Here is a 15620-nt window from a genome sequence, read left to right as displayed (position 1 = left end):
TCAGGCCAGAGCAGAGGGGGTTAATTTAGCACAGGGGAGGGAGGGGTTTCCTCCCCTTCCTCTGTGCTCTCCTCCTCCCAGTACGGACAGACTAGGGACAGACTGACTGGGAATGTTAGGCCGAGGAACTGGAAAAAGCTGACCACCGAGGCTTGGGCGGCAGCCACACCATGGGTGCCACGCACTTGGGAGGAGGGTCTCTATCCCTCTCCCTCCACCTCCTTCCCCCACCCATAACCCCCGCAGCCTTCTGGGGTCCCAGCCAGGACTTGGATAGGAGGGCACTTCAAACTCCAGGCCTGGTTCTTAAAGGGCTCACAGGAGCCCCCTTCCAGGGCAGCTCTGGGCACGCAGGGTCCCGCCTAGCTCGAGGCTGGCTCACCTGGCAGGGAGGCACGAGGGGCGGGCCTGGGAGCTCGGCCAGACCCGGGGAAGGGCGGGGCTATGCACCCCGCAGTCCAGCCGCCTCTGCTGGCGCTGGAGCCCCCTCCCAGCTCTCCTCCTCCTCCTCCTGCCTGGTGGGCCGGTCCAGCTGTGTTCCATTAGTGTCCCTGGCAGGTCCCCAGCCCCCTGGAACCGCCCCTCTTCCCCCACCCGGAGTGGCCGGCAGTCCTCGGCAGGCAGGCGTGCACGGGGCAGCAGACAGACAGCCGGGAGAGCTCGAGCGCCAGGAAGCTGGGGACCCGTGACCCTCAGGAAGAGATGGAGAACTCCCAGAGGGCCTGAGGAACCTGGGCCCTGCTTCCTCAGGCTGCTGCCTGGACGGCTCAGTGAGGTGGGGGGATCCCAGGCCACTGGTAAGTGGGGATACAGTGGGTGGCCTCAGGGCTCTGGGCTGAGAGGCCCTTTCTGCCCCTGACTTGCTGTGTGACCTGGGGAAAGTGGCATTCCCTCCCTGGGCTTTGCTCGTCTTCTCTAGAGCGAGATGAGCTCTAAACTCCAACCTGGTTCTGACTGTCCCTGCGGCCAAATCTATGCCTCGGTTTTGAGGTGAGCGGTCTCCTTGGAAGCTTCTCTGGCTCTGTCCCTGTAGCCCTCCACTCTGGCTGGAGCCCGAGGAGTGGGGACAGGATCACACCCATCCTCACGCCTCCACACGCACCCACGCGCGGCCCACAGCTGGAAGCCCTTCTATTGGCTGGCAGGAGGGGAAGGCCAGGATAGGGTTTGAGAGGTGGGATGGGGGATGAATAGGCTGGGGGCACAGTTCTGTCCCAGGGAGAAGGGGGCTGGAGTCCTAGCTCCAAATATATTGGAATAAGGGGTCCTTTTTGTTTTCATTTCCTATCCAAGACTGACAGAAGGAAAATCGGATTCCATTAGAGTTGGAAGGAATGAGGTCAGACTGGCATTAGAACTTCCCAACAGGAAGACCTACGGGACGGGTGGTCCTAGGCTGGCTGCGCACACGTGGGTATATGCAAGCTGCTGTGTCTGGGTCTATCAGCGAGCATATGTTTCTGTGAGCATGCCTGTGTGCAGATAGGTGTGTGTGCACACTGGTACCACATATGTGTCCTGATGTACATGTAGCTGTGCATCTGCGTGTGCTGCCTGACTCTATGTTTGTGCACGTGAGCTGCCTGTCCTGGGGGAGGCCAGATGATGTATGGCTCTGCTGGCCGCTTGCTGAGCCTGCATTGATTTATCTGGGCCCATCCATCAGGGTTTAATAAAACTAAAAGACGAGCATCCATCAGCGGGGCGCTGGCTATGAGAGCCTGAGCCCTAGAGACCTGTTCTCCTGTCCACTGTACCCATGGGGAAAGCTTCCGTGGCCCCCACACTGCCTGTGGAAGCCTGTAGCCCACAGTCTCAGGCCAGTCACCAGCCCCTGACCTTGTGGGTGCCTGGCAGGGCTGCCTGGGCTGAGTCGGGTGCAGCTAGTAAGGTATCAGGCCCGTATATACACCAGGACAGTGCACAAGTTGTTAGGCTGTTGAAAGTCTTCCATGTGTCTTGATGAATAGCCTCTGTTTTAAGCCCCCATCACTATTCCAACTTCTCTGGCCTTTTAAGACTTTCTAGACCTCTCTTCAATCCAGCAAGTATCCACTGGCGAGGCCGGATGCTGCCTGGACACGATTTCAGTGCAGTGGGCAGCTTTCTGCTCTGGCTGGTTGGTATCCGTGCCATACCGGTGGTTAAATATTTTGAATATCACCTCTGCCCAAATCCTAGCCCAAGGCCTGTGGTTGGGCCCCTGGGACAGACTGATGCCTGGCCAGACCTTCTGCCACCCCAATACCAGTGCCCCACGGGCTGGCTACTGCTTGCCCACATGTGGAGTTGTGCTGTGTGAACTCAGAAATCCGCCTTCCCGGTCTCTGTGGTTTTCAGGTGCTGTGGCTGTAGCTGACCTCTTTGGACCAGGATGTGGGTATCCTGGGCTCCTGGCCTGTGGCTGCTCGGCCTCTGGGCTACCTTCAGCCATGGGGCAAATACAGGTGAGATGACACAGGAGACTCAGAGTATCACAGCTGCAGAACTGGGTTCCTGGGGTGCTGGGGTCCTTGCACATATGTGACCACGTATGTATGGTTGTATGGGCAGTTATAGCAGAGTCTAGGGGCTAGGCTTGGGGTGGTCTGGGGCGTGGGCACCCTTGAGCCTGTGCGCGGTCAGCTGGAGAGCGTGTGCACATGTGTCTTCATACGTTTATGTCTCTGAGCATCTGTGTTTGTCTCTCAGACTGGTTCTATGCATTTGTAGGTATTCCTGTGTCTCTGTGTGTAAGAGAACACCCCCCACCCCAATACATAAGCCAAGCCTGTGGACACATTGCTGGTTGGGCCAGTGGGGTGGGGAGGAACAGGCAGTGAGCTCACCCAGCAGAAGGACGCCGCCTCCCCAGAGAACCCCAAGTCCCGCAGATCCTTTTCATGGTGGAGACTCCATCCCTCTAGCTCACGTGCTTCTCCTTCTCCACGGCTGGCCCTGAATCCCCAATAAAAGGCCCGCCCCAAGGCCCAGACTCTGGATGAGACAGAGGGTGCAGCTTTCCAGGGCCCAAAGCCAGGGGAAGTTGACCGGGCAACTTGCCTGGCCTTGCTGGGTGCCCTCTGGGCTCAGTAGCTCAGCCGCCTAGCCAAGCAGGAACAGAAATCCTAGAACCCAAATCCAGCTAGGAAAGGCAGAAAAACCAAGGAGCTGAAGTGACAGGGATTGTGCACCGGGGTGAGTGTGACTGCCTGCCCCTTGTATGTGCACATATGTGTTTCTGCTTGTGTGTGCGTGAGCTTTGCTCTCCTCTCCCTCACCGGGTCCCCTCGGGGGATGGGGCAGAGAATTTCAACATCTGTAAAGAATCTGGGCCCATTGCCAAGGGGTGAGTCACCCACTGCTGCTGTGATGCTGAAGACAGTGATGGTCTTTCTGACCAGACTTGGGGGAGGGAGAGTCCAGTGGGGTCACTGGGACCAGGACCCAGGGACACAGGATTCCTTCTTCCAGCCAGTCTAGCCAGGAGTGCGAGGCCAGCTTCTAGGAACTGTTTTCACTGTCTTCTCCCACCTATCCCTCTGCGTTGATGAGAAGGCCTTTTTGATTCTGGTCTCTGTCATTCCTGTTGTAGCACCTCCCCCAACACTTCCGCTCAGTCAGCCCCAGGAGAGGGCAGCCCATGGCTGCCCACCTGTTCTTTCAGGGCTTTGGAAACCTGAATTAAGCTGTCTCCTTCTCTGGGAGCCCTTACCCCTTAATGTGCCCTGCCTGGAGCTCCGAGGCCCTGGTGGTACCCTTGAGTTTGTGGTCTCCTCAGACCCTTAGTCTCTTCTCGCTGTTTCACAAGGTGGTTATTCAGGTAAATGTTCATTCTGTTGGCTCAAACTTGTGTCTGGCCTGCTCGTCTACTTTGGACATAGGAAGTTCCCATTGCTGGGAGCACGTGTGCCAGCTGCACAGGTCATCCCTGGTGGCAGGATGGCTACAACTCCCACATGTACAGACATGTACATATAATTGTACATAACACAAAGTGTGCATGATTGTGGCATTTCCTCACCCCCGAAGAGCTCCTCTGCCCCCTACCTGGGTGTATGTCATGAGAGGGCACATGTGTAAATACACAGCTCCCCACTCCATCCGAGCTCGAGGACCGCTTAGAGTTTCGTGTATTCTCTCCCATTCCGACCTAGCTCCTGACCTGGAGTGTTGGGAGATTTGGGTTCCTGGAGTTCTGGGCTTTCTCTGTTGTCGGCTCACTTAGTGGCCTTGGCCCAGACCTCAGTCTTGGACCTCAGTCTTCTCAACTGTATGCTGGGCGGCCTTCCGCCTCCCCGGAAAGCCAGGGTCAGAAGGCAGGTGGTAAAGGCAGATCTAGCTGATGTCCAGAGTGAGGACTATAAACCTGCTCCCTCCCAGGTTCTCCAAGCGTCCAACTGTGCAGCAATTGTGGCCTGAGTGCACCTAATACCCCCCTGCCCCTTCTCTTCCAGGTGCACAGTGCCCACCTTCACAGCAGGAAGGACTCAAGTTGGAACACAGTAGTAGCCTGCCAGCCAACGTGACTGGTGAGCGCCCATCCATCGCATCCTGCCGACCCCGAGACCTTCCTCTGGGAGTGATCTGTACCCCTCTCCACCTGCTCAGCTGAGCTCTTCACCTGGTGTCTCCCCCAAAGGCTTCAACCTCATTCGCCGACTCAGCCTCATGAAGACGTCTGCCATCAAGAAGATCCGCAACCCCAAGGGGCCTCTCATCCTGCGCCTGGGGGCAGCCCCCGTGACCCAGCCCACCCGGTAAAGCCATCCATGCGACCACCGAGAATCAACACTGACCTCAGCCGTGCTCCCTGGCAACTCTGGATGTGGGGCCTAAGCCCGGGGGCCTCTCTGTGGGTCATCTCATCCCACCACCTGCCAGGAGTCAACCTGGCCCCCACCCCAGGCTTGCAGGGTGGGCTGAGAGGGGCACCTGGCAGACCTACCTTCTGTGCCTCTCCCCTGTCTCTGGCCAGCAGTGGGTGGGAACAGATCTGCACCCTATGGGCACTGTGAGAACACAGGATGTGGGTGGGAACTTGGCAAGAGTCGTGTATGTGTGTGTGTGTGTGTGTGTGTGTGTGTATGTGCGCGCGCATACATGTGAGTGTGTGCACCCACATGTGTGAAGTCCAAACTCCCACAAGCCCCTGGGTGGTCTGGCCCCTGCTTGCCTCTTCAACCTCAGCTCTCAAAATGCTGTTTTTTCCCTCTTGCTGCTCTAGTCATGCTGAACTCTTTCCAGCTTTTTCAGCATCTCTCCTTCCACCCTAGGCCCAGTTATTCACCCAGGGTATCCTGGATTCGCTGGAAGCACTTATTCAATTGCAATGCGACAGTGAAATAGCCATTGTGGGATTCTTTGCTCATGGCCTCCCTGGCCCCATCAGACTTGAAGGCTCCATGAGGGCAGGCACTGCCTCCGTATTTTCACCACTCTGTGTGTGTGTGTGTGTGCGTGTTTTACACTTGATCTTAACCCAAAGGCCAAGAAGTGATTGTGAGTGTGTTTTTTGAGACCAAGTCTTGCTCTGTCACCCAGGCTGGAGTGCAGTGGCATGATCTCGGCTCACTGCAACCTCTACCTCCTGGGTTCAAGTGATTCTCCTACCTCAGCCTCCCAAGTAGCTGGGATTACAGGTGCCCACCACTACACCTGGCTAATTTTTATATTTTTATTAGAGATGGGGTTTCACCATGTTGCCCAGGCTGGTCTCTAACTCCTGGCCTCAGGTGATCCTCCTGCCTTGGCCTCCCAAACTGCTGGGATTTCAGGCATGAGCCACCGTGCCTGGCCTTTACCACTGGATTCCCAGCAGCCAGACCCACACCTAGCAGGTGGAAGGCACTCAGTGAAGGTGTGGAGAGTGAATGAATGTATATATGATGCGAGTTGAGTGCCTGTGCATGTCTTGGGTAGGCTCAGCAATCCTGAGGGCCCAGGGTGGGCAGTAATTGGGACTTCACCGGAGCCTCAGGGCACCCTGCCTGCTCCATCTCCAGACGAGTATTCCCTCGGGGTCTCCCAGAGGAGTTTGCCCTGGTGCTGACACTACTGCTGAAGAAACACACCTACCAGAAGACGTGGTATCTGTTTCAAGTGACCGATGCAGATGGGTACCCACAGGTGAACCTCCCCTGTGCCCTTACTGCTTCTTAGGGCGTTGGGTAATACCAGTCCAGCCCAACTTTCTTCCTGGCTTGATTTCTGGGGTCTCCCTGCTCCATCCTGTGCCTACCTTCAAGTTTGCCCCCAGCCCACTGGTACCTGCCTCATTTTTTTCAGGATGTATAGCTCCTTGACCCCAGCCAGCGTTCTTCCCTTTCTGGGTCTCAGTTTCCCCTCCTGTGAAATGAGCCTGGGGGCCCTGAATGTGCCCATGCTGGGACTCTGGAGCTCTTAATCTTTGTCCTGCCCCTTTCTCCATTCCATTCAGATTTCCCTGGAAGTCAATAGCCAAGAGCGGAGCCTGGAGCTCAGGGCTCAGGGCCAGGACGGCGACTTTGTGTCCTGCGTCTTCCCAGTGCCCCAGCTCTTCGACCTGCGTTGGCACAAGCTGATGCTGAGTGTGGCTGGACGTGTGGCCTCTGTGCATGTGGACTGCAGCTCAGCCTCCTCCCAGCCTCTGGGGCCCTGGAGACCCCTGCGGCCCATGGGCCATGTATTTCTCGGCTTGGATGCTGAGCAGGGCAAGCCTGTCTCGGTGAGTGCTGGGTCAGGCCCTGACCTCTGTTCCTCTCTTCTGGGAACCTGAATGAGCTTCCTGGAATCTGCATCAGAACAAGTCCTTCCGCTCAGAATCTTCCCCTGCTTTTCCATTGCCCTCCAAACGCAGCCTAAACATATTTACCTGGCATTCAACGCCCTTCATGATCTGGTCCCTATAAGTGTCTGCAGCATCGTCTTCCTTTACATCTCTGCATGCAGCGCTGCTCTGATCAATTCCACCCTGTCACCCAGCTCACCTAGTACTTTCACACTGCTGTGCCTTCGGCTACACTGCCACCTCCACCTGGAATGCCTTTCCTTGCATGCTCATCTGCCGTGTAGCTACCAGCCCTTCAAAGCCCAGCATGAATGGAGCCTCCTCCTCTTTTGTTCCTCTGGGCCTGCTCTCCCTCGTTCCCGTGCGCACAGTTTTGTTCGGCCTTTGGCGACAGCTCCATTTTTGATGTCTCCCAGGCCAGACCAGAAACACCCTGAGGTCAGATCCTGAGGCAGAGACATCTCTGTGCCTCCTTAGGGGCCGGGACACAGAGCTATTTGATAAAATGAAGTGAAATTGATGTGTGTGTCCCCTGCAGTTTGACCTTCAGCAGGCCCACATCTACTGTGACCCGGAGCTCGTGCTGGAGGAGGGTTGCTGTGAGATTTTACCGGCAGGGGTGAGTGGCCCAGCCCTCGCACTGCCCAGGGATACACTGTGCCAGAGATGAGGGTCTAGAAGGTGATGCCTGGAGGTTTTAGGAGGAGCCGGCTTCTGTACTGACCCTAGCCCTGCCCCTCCACTGAACAGTGCCCCCCAGAGACCTCCAAGGCCCGCCGGGACACCCAGAGCAATGAGCTCATCGAGATCAATCCACAGACTGAAGGCAAGGTCTACACCCGCTGCTTCTGCCTGGAGGAGCCTCAAAACAGCCAGGTAGGTGGGCAGGGCAGGCAGATGCCAGCACAGGCAGGCACAAGTGAGATACCCCTCCTCTGACCTGATTGACGTCTGCTGCCAGGGTCAGTTGGTCATGTGCCCAGGGCAGGAGGGCACTGGAAGCCCCCCATTTGTACACCACCCCTAAAGGATTCAGGGAGGCAGAGGCAGCCCATTGGGTGGTCCTGTGCCCACTTACCTATGGGTGTTGAGAATGGTACCATCTAGCTCTGGCACTGCCTAGACCCTCACGGATGTCATCCAAACTCTTCTGATGAGGGCAGGACCAGGCTTGTCCCTCACAGGCAGTTTCTCCAGGACAGAGATACCTGGGATCAGAGGTCAGGTCATACTGCTTCCCCCAGGGATGGCTCACTCTTCTGTGCCCCAGCGCCAGCCAGTGCCAGACTGGTTCTAACCCAGCACCATGGCCAGCTGCCCTGCCCACTCTCAGGTTCTTTAGAGGTGGCACGGAAGCCTGGTTCCTCCCGTAGCCCCACCTCCGACTGGGCAGTCTCCCTGCCTGCCCGGGCATCCTGCCCAGCCTTGGGCTACGGGAACACAGGATCCCATTGATGCATGGTCTTGTTTGCTCTGACATCACATGGGTGGGTGGGGGGAAAGGAAGGGGACCTGTTGGGGCAGCCACAGGGCCCTGAGTGGGCCCTTGAAGCCCTGGGAGGTGCCAGATGCCAGGCTGAGGGGATACCTGGTATCCATGCCCCCTGCCTGGGTGCCCCTGTCCAGCATGGGCCTCAGAACTGCCCCCTCCTCAAGGGTTTCTCTTTGCTCTGTCTGCCCAGGTGGATGCCCAGCTGACAGGAAGAATCAGCCAGAAGGCAGAAAAGGGAGCAAAGGTAGAGGCGGGGGTGGGGGCCACGTGCCCTCAGTCTGCCCTCTGTGCCCCTGTAAACCCCCAGGGATAAGGTGCCCTGCTTCCACTCTCCTCCTGCCTTTCCCACCTCCTGGACAGAGCTTAGGAAATGTAGGTGCCAGCTCTGATCAAGATGGATGGATGGGGTTGAGATGGATACAGTGCCTGGCACTCTGTGGAGTGCCCACTCCTTTTGGTTTGGAGCTAGAGGTGTTGGAAACAGTGCTAGGCCCCCTGAGCTCCCTGCCCATTCCCACGCCCCCCCACCCTTTCCTCAGGTCCATCGGGAGACAGGAGCTGATGAGGTAAGCCTCCCAGTGGGATGGCAGCAGGGGAGGTGCCAGCATGAACCCTTTGGACCAGGCTTTGGTCACAGAGCCTGAGCATGAGGGTGCCAGCTGACTACACAGCTCTCGGCATTCCTTGGGGGCCCAATGCTGGGTCCTGTCTACCCACTACCTCTCCTTGGGTTGGGGATAGGTAGCCCTGGAGGGCACTCCTGCTGAGTTGGCAGCAAATGGCCACAGGCATCATGGGGAGAGCCTAGCCTTCAGCCATGGTGTCCTTTTATTCTGGGCTGTACTCTGCCCCAGCATGCTGTGTGACCTGGGGCATATTGCTATTCCTCTCTGGGCTTCAGTTTCCCATCTGAAAAATGGCTATGGGGCTGGGTGGGTGGGAAATGACGGGTGAGGCTTGTTTTATAGGATTCCTGTCTTCAGGCTCTCCTCAGATTCCACTTAAGACATGCGTGCTATTCTGTGGGCCTGGCGGTGGTGGAGGTGGGGAAGGCCCACCCCAGGGGCTCAGAATTGACCTCTTGGCCTGTTCTTCCCTTTCAGTGCCCGCCCTGTGTCCATGGTGCCCGGAACAGCAATGTGAGTGAATGGAGGGTGTGCAGGGTGGAGTGGGCAAGAGCTGGGAGTGGATGTTGCCTAGAGCTGGCTGGCAGTCTCCCGGGTGAGGACAAGGGGGTCTTTGTGCACTTCCACACTCCCTCCCTGCCCATCTCCCAGAGCCGGGCTTGACCCCCACTTCCATCCCCCCCAATGCAGGGCTGTGTGGAAGAAAGCCTGTGATCTGCCTTGTCATCCACAGTGTGTTGGGGTTCAGGGCATGGGCATGGGGTGGGGGCCGGCAGGACCAGGGCCTTGGTTGTTGATCCCAGCTTTGCAGTCCCCATGAGGTCTTAGCCTGCTCTGGTGGAGGCTTCCTGCGTTCTCCTGGAGGCTTAGAGAAGCGGAAGGGCTGGCTGAGCCCGGTGAGGGCCTGCAGTGTTGGCTCCGGGCCTGGTATCCCTTTCTAGCTGGACTTGGTCCAGCCTTCCTCTGGGGGTCCAGAAGGGCAAGGGAGAGGGGCTCAGTGTGAGCCCAGCTGGCACCCAACTGTGCCTTTTCCATAGGCAGCACGAGTCACCTTTCTTCTGTGGCCTGACGTTCTGAGTTGACCTGCCACATTGGTTCACCAACGGCACAACCCCAGCTACCCTCAGCTCCAAGCCCCCTGACTTTGGGGGATATTAGGAGTACCCTCTCTGCTCCCTGCCCCTCTTTCAATTCAGCCCCCCACCAAATCTGGTAAGGCGGATGGTCCCCAGATGTGCAGGGGTTACCATGGAAACCGAGCAGCCGTATTATTCCAGCAACTGGGAGGCAGAGCTAACGAAAGCCAGGCAGGTTAGAGGAGGCAGGTTGGACTCTCTGGAAATGTTGCAGCCTGAGGACATGCAGTCAGCTGGCTGGTTTGCCTGGGAGGCAGAACGGAGGCTGGGATACAGGCTGCTGGTCCTGCTACCATGCTGTGTGACCCCATCTAAATTGCTTAACTTCTCTGGGCCCCTGGTTTTCTCTCTCTCCCGGAAGTATGATACCCTCTCCTCTGTCCCCTCAGGTCACGCTTGCTCCCTCTGGCCCCAAGGTGAGTCGTAACGGAGAACAGGACTTTCCTGTCCTCTTTGGCACCCCCAGCCATCCCCACAGCATGTGACCCTGCGGCTGTGTGTTTATATCAGGGCCAGCTGAGCCTGTATGTGTGTAGGGCAATTAGGTGTATGTGTGGTAGAGAAAGTAGGGGGTTGTGTGTGTACAAAGATGCTAAGAGCGGCCCCTTTTCTGAGGCCCTACTGTACACCAGGCCCTGGGCCACACCTGTGCACACTTCTTACTTTTCTGAGCCCTCTCACTACTCAGCCTACAGGGTGGCTGCTATCATTTTACTTCAGGGGAAACTGAGGACCAGCTGTGCCCACATATGTCTGACTGGGTGTGTCAGAATGATTATGTGTGGGTGTGGCTGCGTGCATCTCTGGGACACATGCTTGCACACGTGTGGCACACAAAGGCTGGGGTTCAACCCATAGGCCTGTGGGCCTAACGAGGCCTCAGAGCTTGTGAGTCATCAGGAGGGAACCTACGCAACTATGGGTTGTGCTTGTGTGTGCTCGTCAATATCGTTTTATGGCTGAAGAAACTGAGGCTCAGAAAGGTGACATGACCTGCTCTGAGTGACATGCTAGCAAGTACAAGATTTGAAGCCAGGCAGCCTGACGCTCAGCCAGCATGGGTTTCTGCCACCCTGCATGCGTGTCCGTATCCTCCAGCCGTGCTGTGTGTGAGCTGATGTGCTGGATACGGGTGTGGGGGATGGGACATCCCCTGCTTGAGACGGCAGATTTGCCAAATATAGCCTCTTGGGGTGGGAGGCCTTGTGGATGGACGCGTGTGGAATCCGTATGCCTATGTGCGGTGGGGGTAGAGCGGTGGACACTACTCACATGTGTGCACATTTGCACACCCATGTATGGTGGGAGGGTGGAGGGGGCCAGGGGTGGGGAGAGCCTCCTTGAGGCTCCCATGTGCACCCTGTGGTCCAAGCTTCCATTCTGGTTTCACTCTCAGGGAGGGAAAGGTGAGCGGGGCCTGCCTGGTCCGCCAGGCTCCAAGGGAGAGAAGGGAGCACAGGTAAGTGTCCCAGCCTGGCCCGTGGCAGGACCCTTGCCAGCTGTGCCCTGGGGTGAGGTGGGATGTGAGCCATCACCCTGTCATCCCAGCAGAAAGCCTGCAGCCTGGCCCAGATCAGGGGCTGGGGGTGAGGGCCAGGGTCTTTTTCTAGGGGTTTGGGTGTGGAAGCCTCTCTTTTCTAGGGATACTTAGGACTATGGGGTTCCTGGGCCTATCCCCCTCACAGCAGGTCTAGGGGACTTCCCTGGGAGTTCCTGCCCCTGATCCTTTGTTCCCTACCCTAGGGCAATGACTGCGTTCGAATCTCCCCGGATGCCCCGCTTCAGGTAAGACTTGGAGGCGATGCCTGCTTCAGGGCTGATATGGGGCCAGCCCCTGTGGAGGTGCTGTGCACTTGGCAGCCTATCCAGTGACCCTCTGTCCCCCTCAACACTGTGCTCCCCTGTTCAGTGTGCAGAAGGCCCGAAGGGAGAGAAGGGGGAATCGGGAGCTCTGGTGAGTGTGGGACTGGGGATAGGGCAGGGGTGGTGGGTCCTGGGCCCAGCCTCACCCTCCCTGTCTCACCCTCCTTCTTCACCCTCCCTCCTCACCCTCCCTCCTCACCCTCCCTCCTCACCCTCCTTCCTCACCCTCCCTTCCTCACCCTCCTTCCTCACCCTCCTTCCTCACCCTCCTTCCTCACCCTACCTTCCTCACCCTCCCTCCTCACCCTCCCCTTCCTCACCCTCCTTCCTCACCCTCCTTCCTCACCCTCCCTCCTCGCCCTCCCTCCTCCCCCCCCCTCCTCCCCCCCCCTCCTCCCCCCCCCCTCCTCACCCTCCCTCCTCACCCTCCCTTTCCTCGCCCTCCTTACCTCACTCCCCCTTCCTTTGTGTCCCCTCCTCATCTCAGGGACCCTCAGGACTCCCAGGCTCAACAGGCGAAAAGGTAACAAGCCTGGATTTGGAGGGGCGGGCTCCCCAGGGAGATCTGCGGGCTCTACAGGCATGAGGAAGAAGGAGCCGGGTTCTCGGAGGAGATGGTGTCAGTGAGCATGGGGTTGGCAGGACCCTCCCACACCCATCCCGGTCATCCTGCCTGGTCCATATGCCCAGCCGACCTGGCGGGGAATGCCACAGACTCATCCAGTGGCCTGGCTGGTCTGGAAGTTCTTCCTGCTGTCTACCCTCCTGTGCTGACTGAAGCCGCTCACCCTCAGGGGAGACAGAGACCAGGGCTCTAGAAGGCAGTTGTCCCTCCCCCAGGTGGAGCTACCTGGCTGTCCCAGTCCCTTCCCTCATCCTGGTTGCTTTGCTTCTTCCTTCCCCAGGGCCAGAAAGGCGAGAAGGGCGACGGAGGCATCAAGGGCGTACCGGGAAAGCCAGGCCGGGATGTAGGTTCCTGGGACCCTTCCCCACCGCCACCGCCAGCATGGGGTCTGAGGATGCTGGGATTTAACCTTCAGAATCCAGCTCCCTCCCCTTGCTCAGATAGGACAGGGAGGGGCTGTGCCCCAGGAAGCACAGCAAGAAGGGGACAGAAAAAGGACCTGGTCCCAGGGCTCCTCACTCCCAGCCCCAGAACCTGAACCTCTAACACCCTAAGACTGACATGTGTTGATCTCAGGGCACTGGGGTGGGCTCCGGCTTGGGGCAGGGTGGGGAGGGTGAGACAGGCAGGCATGTACCTGTCCCCATGGGGAAGTGCCAAGCCTCAGGGCTGTTCCTACACCCTCCCCCCAACCCCCCACAGGGCCGGCCTGGAGAGATCTGTGTCATTGGACCCAAAGGGCAGAAGGTGAGTTGTGGGTGTTTGTGGGGTGGAGATGGGGTGGCAGGGCTGAGGTGGCAGCTCTCTGATGCCCACCTTATGTTCGTGCCAGGGGGACCCTGGTTTTGTTGGGCCTGAAGGGCTGGCAGGAGAGCCCGGGCTCCCCGGCCTCCCTGGACCCCCTGGGATAGGACTGCCTGGGACCCCAGTGAGTACCCCCTTGCTTCTCTTGCTGTCCTTTTCTCAGAGACCCCTCTCCCATTCTGGCTGGGGGGGATAAAGCCCTGTCCCAGGGTTCCTGGCTGGAGGAGAGGGTGCCGGTAGAAGATCTTGCTGTAGTGAGAGGTCCCTGGAAACTTCCACCTGACTCTGTTTCTGCCCTCAGGGGGATCCAGGTGGCCCGCCAGGCCCTAAGGGAGACAAGGTAAGCAGAGGTAGGCGTGTGGGCACTCGGAGAGTTCCATGCTTGGCAGGAGGAGAGAGGAGAAGGGGCCAGGGTGGCCTCCCACAGGGGAAGCAAGTCCCAGGGAGGAGGCCGGGCCTTTGGAGGAGGAGGCTGGGCTTGGCTTGGCCAGGCCCCTTGGTGGGGAGTGCCCTGTCCACATCCGGGGGCTCACTGAGGTGGGAACCTTGGCCTGCGTTCCCGGTATGGGGGTGGGCAGGCCTAAGTGTTGTCAAGACCAAAGCAGACTTTGCTGGAGGGCCCAAGCTCATTTGAGGGCCTTGTGCCTGGATGTGCAGAAAGCCCTGGAAATTTCTGTGTGACTGCTGTGATTCCCCTGGGGTTGTGTGGATCACCTCCTAGCCTGTGCACCAGTGAAGGGGCACACAGAGGCCTCGTTTTCTCCCTTCCTTTGAAACCCAGCATGGCTTGGGTTAGACACGGAGGGCAGGCAACAGGAACCGACCAAATGGAGCCAATGGCGCCAGGAGATTTGGCAGAGATTGTTCTGCCATCAAGAGGGGCACGGGTGGGGAGGGGGAATGCGCCGAGGTCGCACTGGCCAGGAGGCTCCCCACTTAACCTTCCTTCTGACCACAGGGCAGCTCTGGGATGCCAGGAAAAGAAGGCCCTGGTGGGAAACCTGTGAGTGACCCCCAATCTGGTTGGGGAGGGTCGGGTGTTCCAAGGCCTCCAGAGGGAGGGCTAGGTCCTTGGGCCCTCAGTGGGCACATCAGCCCTGGCCCTGGCACTGATTCCCACTGACTCTTTTCTAACAGGGGAAGCCAGGTGTGAAGGGAGAGAAGGTGAGTCCCCGGCCTGGCTGCCTAGATCAGGGTGGGAATGGGACCCCCGTCTCTGCAAATGACAGGGAGCATCAAGGGCCCTAGGCCTAGGGGTGCTGGACCTTCCTCGGGGAACCCCCACCCTTTCTTCCTCTGATGTCCTTGTGCGATCAGTTCATAAAGAACCTGGCTTGGAGGTTTGCTGGGTTCAAACCCTGCCTCCGCCGCACACATGGTTGTGAATGTGCCGTCAGTTAGCTTCTCTCATAGCCCGTTTCCATTGCCTGTCAGTAGGACACAGTTGTGTTTTAAGGCTGACTGCGAGGATGTAGTTTTGTGTGACCCTGGAATCTTGTGGTGAATGAATGAGTCACTTGAACAGGAAGCTCCAGCAGCATTCCTGATGTCCACTTTGATGTTGGGGGTGGGGAACTGGTGGGTCCAATGTCCAGGGCTGGTGTGTACAAAAGGCTCCTTGCCTTCCTGGGGGTCTCAGCCCCACCCTGTCCACTCATAGTCTCTCCCTTCTGCTAGGGTGAACCCTGTGAAGTGTGCCCAACACTGCCTGAAGGGTTCCAGAACTTTGTCGGGCTCCCTGGAAAGCTAGGGCCCAACGGGGAGCCCGGTGACCCCGCACCAGCGAGGGTGAGTGCTCAGGGTGACCATTGAGGGACCTCCCCCAACACACAAAGAAACCTGGGAGCATGATCCTAGAGAGGAATTGGGCAGAGGGACTGGGTACTTCTCCTGGCTACAGAGAGATTACAGGCAGAGTCTAGGCTTTTATGGTGGTAAGGGGTCTGAACCATAGAGCTCAGGGCTGGGCTAGAGTGCCACCTCAGGTCTCCATGGCAACCTCCCAGGGCTCTCCACGAGACTCTAGGATGTCTTTTGGGCAAGTTGGGCTGGAGCCCACCCTCATTGTGAGTGAGTCTGTGCCCTAGGATTGGGCGTATTTTGGGGGTGGAGGAAAGGAGTGGGCCCCCTCTCTCACAGACCCCCTCTTTCAGGAGCACCTGGGAACTGGCGGACAAAAAGGCGATCGGGTACGTGCAGGAAGTTTCTATTGGGGTAGCTTCACCTGGCCTCCTTCCCCTGCCACGCTCCTGCTTGTTACATGGGTTGATGAACCCTGCCTCTAGGGTGTTGGCCTTGAACCCCATGGGACCCCTAGGTGTTTGAA

At 58.2% G+C, this 15620-nt stretch overlaps 1 protein-coding gene across 6 annotated transcripts in view; it reads left to right on the top strand.

The window, feature by feature from the left end:
• Positions 1-290: 290 nt before the first annotated feature.
• The window catches only part of COL16A1 (collagen type XVI alpha 1 chain), a 53032-nt gene continuing 37702 nt past the window's right edge, over positions 291-15620 (top strand). For 3 of the 6 annotated variants that reach the window (XM_017527885.1, XM_017527888.1, XM_017527887.1), the window contains exons 1-24: positions 304-797; positions 2341-2447; positions 4437-4511; positions 4622-4739; positions 5985-6108; positions 6419-6685; positions 7287-7367; positions 7499-7624; positions 8431-8484; positions 8780-8806; positions 9344-9379; positions 10392-10418; positions 11399-11461; positions 11746-11787; positions 11912-11956; positions 12353-12388; positions 12771-12833; positions 13193-13237; positions 13323-13418; positions 13596-13634; positions 14253-14297; positions 14432-14458; positions 14972-15082; positions 15448-15483. In XM_017527885.1, the coding sequence (XP_017383374.1) occupies positions 2375-2447; positions 4437-4511; positions 4622-4739; positions 5985-6108; positions 6419-6685; positions 7287-7367; positions 7499-7624; positions 8431-8484; positions 8780-8806; positions 9344-9379; positions 10392-10418; positions 11399-11461; positions 11746-11787; positions 11912-11956; positions 12353-12388; positions 12771-12833; positions 13193-13237; positions 13323-13418; positions 13596-13634; positions 14253-14297; positions 14432-14458; positions 14972-15082; positions 15448-15483 (1656 nt within the window). In that variant the 5' untranslated portion in view covers positions 304-797; positions 2341-2374. Of the gene's footprint in view, positions 798-2340; positions 2448-4436; positions 4512-4621; positions 4740-5984; positions 6109-6418; positions 6686-7286; positions 7368-7498; positions 7625-8430; positions 8485-8779; positions 8807-9343; positions 9380-10391; positions 10419-11398; positions 11462-11745; positions 11788-11911; positions 11957-12352; positions 12389-12770; positions 12834-13192; positions 13238-13322; positions 13419-13595; positions 13635-14252; positions 14298-14431; positions 14459-14971; positions 15083-15447; positions 15484-15620 lie in introns of all 6 variants that reach the window. The other 3 variants (XM_017527886.2, XM_017527889.1, XM_017527890.2) reach the window with 2 other exon arrangements.

Source organism: Cebus imitator, unplaced genomic scaffold (genome assembly GCF_001604975.1).
Source record: "Cebus imitator isolate Cc_AM_T3 unplaced genomic scaffold, Cebus_imitator-1.0 Scaffold51, whole genome shotgun sequence".
NCBI lineage: Eukaryota > Metazoa > Chordata > Mammalia > Primates > Cebidae > Cebus > Cebus imitator.
Note: the sequence above shows the minus strand (reverse complement) of the source record. Positions and strands in the feature narration are given on the sequence as shown.